The sequence below is a fragment of the Hydra vulgaris genome, chromosome 09 (genome assembly GCF_038396675.1).
Source record: "Hydra vulgaris chromosome 09, alternate assembly HydraT2T_AEP".
Classification (NCBI taxonomy): Eukaryota; Metazoa; Cnidaria; class Hydrozoa; order Anthoathecata; family Hydridae; genus Hydra; species Hydra vulgaris.
In genome coordinates, this window is record NC_088928.1 from 19,519,495 (window position 1) to 19,527,500 (window position 8,006).

The following is an 8,006-nucleotide window of genomic DNA, read 5'->3' on the forward strand; positions in this document are numbered from 1 at the left end:
TTTAAATACTATAAGTTTTTGTTTCCAAACCTACTGGGACCTTAAAAATTATTCCAAAACAAAAATATTTTGGTTAAAGTTTATTTTTATACAAATAGTTAAATTTCAAAAATCAATAAAATAAGAATCAATATAACTTTTACTGTATTAAAAAATTTTTTTTATTGTAATTGCTGAACTATTACAGTTCAAAATACAAACCACCACTTCTAACTCCCCTTCTTTCTACCACTCCTTTAATCATGTAAAAATAAATACTGCATTGATGCCAAAACTAGACTAAACAGTTATAATATTAGTTGTGAACAACTGCTACTTAAGAACCTGAGTTGTTTATAGCTGAAAGTGGTAGCCATGTTTATGAAGTATGGGTAATTACCACTTGAGAAAATTTGGATGCTTGGCTCCAGCTATTTGCTATCACTAAGCAAAGTTAGGTAATAATTTATATTAAACTTGAAACAAGTAAAAGCTAGAAATAAGTCTTTTCTTTAACTTGTATTTACATTTAACTTCAAAGCTTTAAAAAATAATGGTCTTATTTTTTTTTACAAATAACTATAAATAAGAATGTCTACATTTACATGGATACACTTTACATGGATACTTTAAACAACATCTTTAAAAAAACTTTTAATTTTTATATTAAGTGAACTATCTATTATATGTTATATGTGTTATTCAAAAAAAGCATTTAAAATGTAAAAAAATATATATTATACTTATATTTTTGGAAAAAATTAGCTGGTGCAAATAACGCTTTCCATGTTGAAGCTTTAGAATAAATCTCTTCCATTACTTGAAAACCTGTAATTAAATAATAGAAACATAAGATGCAAATTAAATATAATATATAAAAAAATATAAGCTAGCATCTTAAGAGGCCTACTGCATTTTAAACTAACACCATACAATATTTTGTAACACAATATTTAAAGCAAATACAGCTGAAATCATTTCAAATTCAAGTCATAGAATTTGAGTAATTTAAAAAAAAAAATCCAAACTTTTATCCATCAGAAAAGAATGGTTGTATCTTATTTGATAAAATTTTTAAGATGATTTGTTGAGTTAAAAACAATTTCCCTCAATCAATTTAAAAAAAATCAACTCAACAAAATAACATTTAATTAAACTAATTTGCTATCAAAATAAACTATTTTGCTATGCAAAAATTTATTTTGATATTAATTATTAATGATAAAAATAAAACATAATACTGAAAAAAAAAACAAATAGTAACATCTAATATAAATAGTAAATATAAATAATTATAAATAAAAATAAAACAAATTTCTGATTAAATATTTAATACTCAGTTTTATTTATAAATATAGTATATTTAAGTATAGTAAATTTAAACAGCCATGAAGATTGGAAACTACATTAAGATTGCCTCACAATCATTTTATTTCTTTCATGGAGGCCCTTAGACATTAGTCCAAACCTTAATCTTTCAATAAGCATCTAAAAGTTGTCCATGTACAATCCACCATTTAGATTTAGGCAAGCATGAAAGTTTTTATTCCTTCTCATTGTTTCTAAGGCAAACCTCACTCCACCCTTTATTCCACCCTTTCGCCCTTGATTTCAGCCCACCCTTGATTTTTGTCTTCTTGTGCAGCTGCTATTTGTATTTACAATATTTAATTATTAATTGTAATTGTAATCATTTCTTTTATATTTTTTACAAGAATAACTTTTCTAAGAACAAACATTTTGTAACCATTTTTGTCTTCTTGTGCAGCTGCTATTTGTATTTACAATATTTAATTATTAATTGTAATTGTAATCATTTCTTTTATATTTTTTACAAGAATAACTTTTCTAAGAACAAACATTTTGTAACCATTGCAGGAAAATACAACCATAATTCTCTTATTAAATTTTATATTTTATATCAGAAGCTGAGTTCTAGAGACTTGAAATCATTTTATTTTTTACAGTCTAACATTTTATCATATATATATAGGTCTGATCTTATTACCTTTATTAATGAAGTAGAACCTTTTGCAAATATTGCATAACCTTTTGCATAAATTATCTCTTCAATTTAAGTACCACACTTTTCCTGTCTTCCTAGAGAAACAAGTTTATCCATTAGTAGAAAAATATAACTAGTCTTACGAAGTGTTCTCTGAAGCTATCATCTATACTTTCAAAATTCTTATTCCTTTAGTTTTTTTCCTTTAACATCAGTTTTTTTCATGTAATTTGCAATCTTTTAAGTCGTCTGTCAACCGTTATCTTGCTCTACAAACTTCATCTTTTCTCTTCCAGTAACTTCCAACTCTAATAGTGGTTGCTTGCAGCCTTGTTGAAGACGAAGATGTTAAAAAAAAATATCACTTTAAAATTTTTTCTCAAGTTATTTCTACTTTAAATCTTCTTCAGCTGGTGGTTCTGACATTTTTAAATTCATGTTAAGGTCTTAATACTTTTTAAACTCTTATTTTAAATCAGAATAACGCTAACAAGTGATTAATTAAATCATATTTCCTAACATTCTGGAAAATGGAGTCAACATTTCCAAATTTTAAAAAACCTGAGAATAGCATTGAGCTCTTTAACTATTACCAAATCAGTCTTCTTACAATTATTAAAGAGATTCCCAAGGATTCCCAATACAAGTTTTATTATCTTAAATAAAACAAATATTAACAAATAACTTTATAATTTTTAGCATCATTTTTTCTCTGTCTCTTTAAGTAAAGTTCCGGCTTTTTCATTTTTTTTTTAAATACTGGTCTAATTAATCAGGGGCTATTCTAGGAAAATAATTTGGACAGCGTAAATTGGCGGAAATATTGCCAAATGAAAACAATATTTGCAGTAAAAAAAAAAAGGCCCTCAATTTTGAACTAGGGGGGCGCCCAAATACGGCTAGTGCTGTAGAAAACGGTCTAGAATAGCCCCTGTTAATGCGTTTTTGTAGTTAATAAATGACGTAAATACAATAAAGTTCTTTCAAATAACTTAAACACGAATTATAAACATTATGTTATTATTTGCAATTAATTTTCATGTAAAAGAATGCCTTTATATATACCTTTTATTAATGTATAACCAAGTAAAGAGTACCTTTTATAAAACATATAACAGAATAAAAAAAACAAGATTAATAAGTAACGCTTTAAAAATATTATATATATTTTATTTTAAAAATTAATAGTGTTATAAATATATGTAAATTTAAAAATTGTACTGATATTTTCTAAAAATAAGTTTTGCTAATAAAAAATGAAATCAAAAAAAACTATTTTATTTTTTTAAATTTAGTAAGAATTAGTACAATCAAATTTGAATTCAAGGTGAATAAAAAATATATATATATTAATAGAAATAAAATACAAATAAGAGAAGCGATATTCTTTATTTTATTACAACTTTCTATTTTATCTCCAGTCTCCAGTTGAACTAAAATGCCTAATGTAGCACAAATGTTTTTAATATAAAATGGAAAAACTCAATCTAATTGTGTAATTGTTACACAAAAAAACTCTGCGGTAAATACATTTATTTTTCAAACCATATTTTTAAATTGGAAAAAACTATGCAGATTCATGAAGTTAATATTAATCTCTCAACCGGAAGTATAATGGCAAAACAACAAAAATTTTTTGATAATATCTCAATAGGTAATTTGATTTGGTTACTTTAAAAAATCAAAACTTATTTTCTAATGTTTATTTACAAAATAAACATAACTTGTCTTGGCACTTGAGAATCTCTTTAACAAGGTTTTTGAGTCTATAATCAATATTAACTGAAATATATAAAGTTACCAATATTAGATTATGGTTCTCTTATTTTAATCCTGGCTTGTTACCAATATTAATGGAAAAGTTTTATTCTACACAAGATAGAGACAGTAAAAGATATTACTTTTTCCATATTAAAAAATTTCAATAAATTTTGGCATTCTATTGGTATTCTCCATGGCCATCTCTCTTTATATGGTGTTTCAAAGAACATGTTTAAAATTAATTTTTAAAAGTTAACATCTTAGATAAGTTTTTATAAAATTTAATTAAGTTGAAACATCTGGTATAGTATGTAAACTTATCCTTATAAAATATATCCTTATAATTAACCATTTTCTTTCAATTGGGTGTTAAAATCATTTTCAATGCACAACACTCTCCCTCATTTTCAGTTGCTTTTGAGGTACCATAAAATACCTTGATCATTTGTTTTTTACCAATATTAACAAATTTCCTAATACTTTTAAATGGCTTTATTTGCTGAAAAATATATTCTCCAACAAAATTACTTTTGAATCACTTAGAAATGTTGAATGTAATCTTGCTTCTGTGACAGCTTGTAGCATTAAATGCTAAATTTTAACCCATAAAAAACTCAGTTGTTTACTGCTAATAATAATTTCTTATATTGATAAATCCCAAGACTTTTACTGAGTCTTGTACATTACTCAGATTTTTTTACTAGTTCTCTCTTATGAAAGAATATCTTATTACCAGATGATTGCAAAGATATCTGTTTTGATTGCCTCATTTTATTGTGCTTGCCATTTGTTTACTCCTGATTCCAGTTTTTACCTCATTAAACCCCTACCCATCATCATGGAATGTTCATCAATCATTTTTTTACATCTTTACATTTCTTATCCATCATGATATGACTGTTGTCATTATTGTGCTGGTGCTTCTTATGTTATGCTCTTTCTCTTACAGATTCAAAATCCATTGCAAATGTGGTTAGACCCTCTCCAAGCCAAGCAAAAGCCAAACATGAACTTTATCTCAATTTGATTCATCTAAACCTAAACTTTAAACTTAGTAAACATGAACATAAACTATATATTATTATGGTATTAAAAACAATTTGTAAAATTTACTTTAAAATACTGATACTTTAATAAGAATAATAAAAAACCTCTTAAAAAATCCTCTAAAAATATCTACCTCGCTTAAATGCATCTTGCATTACAGTACGACTAGACATTGACACATTAAATGTTGAATTTTGTTGTGGATATGCTGGAGTAATAATTGGCATAAGGTGAAATCGATCAGCTGGATTCATCTAAAGTTAAACACAAAATCTTCAAACCTTTACAAGTAAGTTTTGGTTTCGCCTACCAAAAAAGATTAATTTCAATTCAAAAATCAAACAAGAATTTAACTAGGGTTAAAAAAATGTTTGATTAGAGTTAGATATAAGAGATAAGAGATTAGAGATAAGAAAGAACTTTATAAACTGAAGCTAGGAATGATATTTTAGAAAAGAAATAAACTTGCTAAATTTTTTGTCAAAAAAGCAACTATTTAATCTATTTTATCAAGATTCCATTTGTCTATGACTTAATTAAATAACAACCAATACAACTTACTCTTGGATCCCAAATAGGAAAATTAAGTTTGTTTTCAGTCGGCATTTGTTTAAGAAGGACTGGTTGAGGCCATGCCCTAAATATATAGATATTGTAAAACATTAATATAAAATATATAAACAAATATGAATGCTAAAAATATGATAACTAAAATATATCACCACTATTGCAGAAAATTTTATATACAAACCATTTTGAATAAATCAGAAAAAACTTTTGCACAAGAGTTGCAGCAATAGCATTTGGATAAAGCTGACATATTCGAGCTACAAGCATGGCCCAAGACACACCACCAAGAAATCCAAGAACATTCGAATAAACAAATTGATCTGAAATTAGAAAACTAAAATTGAACTTACAAAACTGAAAATATTTAAAACTTAGTGATAAATTATTTTAAAATAATTTTTATCTACTTATTTTTATCAAAGGTATATCTATTTGTTAAGTAGTACAATATAGAATGGTAACACTGTTAATACAACTTGTTTTTCAAATTATTCTTTTTTAATTATAATGAGGGTTGTAGTAACCATTTAAAAAATATAATACAGGGCTGTTTCAGCCTATATATATATATATATATATATATATATATATATAATATATATATATATATATATATATATATATATATATATATATATATATATATATATATATATATATATATAGTACTATATTATTTCTTTTATTATATTCCTTATAACAAACATAGGTAGCTGAGCAAAATGATAAGCTATGAATGATATTTCAACAATACTTGCATGCATAATTAATTTTAAGTGGAAAAAGTATTCAGCCTCTAAAAATTAAACAAAAAGTGATAGAGCGCTCTCTTAATAAGCGAGAGGTTCCGAGTGATCCCCACCACGTCCCTGGTAGTACCGCGCTCAACTTGTTTCTCCTCGCAGCGAATTTGTTCGTCAAGGATTGTGTTTAGGAGTTAAAGAGTTGAGAGAGGGTTATACCACAAATAAATAGCCTCCTTATCTGTAGTGGCCTTCTTGGCCTTGAGGAGGTGAATTAACAAAACAAAACAATAAATTTTAATAAACAACAGGTGCATTTTATCAAATGAACAACACTGAAAAACAGGTTAAGAAAAGCTATGATTGCAAATAAAATTTAGTGTGTGTGTGTATTTTAACAATTGCGTCCTTCAAAACACCTATACATAATTATATAATTTTTTTTCTATTGACAACTTTCATAGATTCTATTATAAATATTATAAATATTTCTTAAATATTATAAACACTATAAATATTGCTCCTCTCTTTTAAGCTGCTATTTCCATTTGTATTCATAAATTTCAACTTTTTCACCAGACAAACTCTCCTACAAACATCTTATCATTGCGAGAAATTAGTGTAAAAAAGTATAGTGTAATACTAAAGCTTATTATACACAAAACTCTAAACATACTTTATCTCAAATGTTAAGCTCCAGTTGCAAATTTTTTAAGCTTTTGCAAAATCTTTAGTAATATCATTAAAAAGGCAAATCAACCTTTCTTTTTTTTTTACAAATCAAAATATCAAGTTCGCTTGCAAAAAATTACTAGTTGAGAATAATGTAATAACCAAGTCACTCTTTTATTATGCTATTAATTAACATAATAAAAGGAAGACTTGTAGGCATTATTGCAAACCAAATCAATGCAAGAAATTTAAATTTTTATAATTGTTTTTGTCAAACTATTTGTTATAATTAAAAAAAAGGTTAAATAATTACTCAAAACAAGTTCGAGTTTCAGCAATTTTTTTGCTGAATTTTATTTGATATTTCAAATAAACTAAAAACAGCAAAACAAACGTTTTATTTAAATTCTAAATAAATTGATTTAAAAAATTTTATTTAAACTCTAAATAGAATAGTTGAATTACAAATGAACTAAAAACGTTTTATTTAAATTCTTTATAAACTAATTAAAATAAAAAAAAGCAAGACAAACTTTTTATTTAAGTTCTGAACAAAGAAATTCAAAAAATTTAAAAGAAAAATGAATATTTTATTTAAACTCTAAATAAAAAAATTAAAATAAAAACAGAAAAATAAAAACAGCAAAAAAATGAACTTTTTAATTAAATTCTGAATATGAGCAATTCCACGACCGTCACAGCGTGACACCTGTCATTTTTTTTGTCTTAAGCCTTTAATATTTTAATATTAAAATAGATATAAGAAGAATTTTTTTTGCTTTTTAGTTAGCTCATAACAGGTGCTACAAAAAACAAGAAGAAAAATTTGGGTGGATATATTGGCCTCTCATTCATGCAAGAAAATATAAAATGTCACAGCGTGACCAATATTTTCTCATTGTTTTTTAGTTTTTAGATCAACACCGTGATTCAGCTAATATAGATGAACTGAATTATTAACTTGGCATTAAACAAAAAGTTTAGACATTACTCTTACAAGTTTTATAGCTAAATTACATTTTTTAAATTAAATTTTAAACAGGCGCACCTTTAATTAACTAGTGGTAAACGTCACAGCGTGACATCACAGCATGACCAGACACATTTGGGTAGTTATAAACCAGATAAATGGGCTGTTTTTAATAAATTTAAAACTTAGTAGAGAAGTATTAGACAGATATATAGTTACATCTTCATAAAAATAGTTCTTATATAATATTCTTCAGAAC

The 8,006-nt window shown here is 25.4% G+C and overlaps 1 protein-coding gene across 7 annotated transcripts in view; it reads right to left on the minus strand.

The window, feature by feature from the left end:
• LOC100202752 (poly(A) polymerase type 3) overlaps positions 1-8,006 on the minus strand; it is a 63,208-nt gene that overhangs the window by 18,425 nt on the left and 36,777 nt on the right. For all 7 annotated transcript variants that reach the window (XM_065804973.1, XM_065804976.1, XM_065804975.1 and 4 more), the window contains 4 exons: positions 5,544-5,682; positions 5,354-5,429; positions 4,926-5,046; positions 723-807 (listed from right to left, as the gene is read on the minus strand). In XM_065804973.1, coding sequence (XP_065661045.1) covers positions 723-807; positions 4,926-5,046; positions 5,354-5,429; positions 5,544-5,682 — 421 coding nt within the window. The remainder of the gene's footprint in view (positions 1-722; positions 808-4,925; positions 5,047-5,353; positions 5,430-5,543; positions 5,683-8,006) is intronic.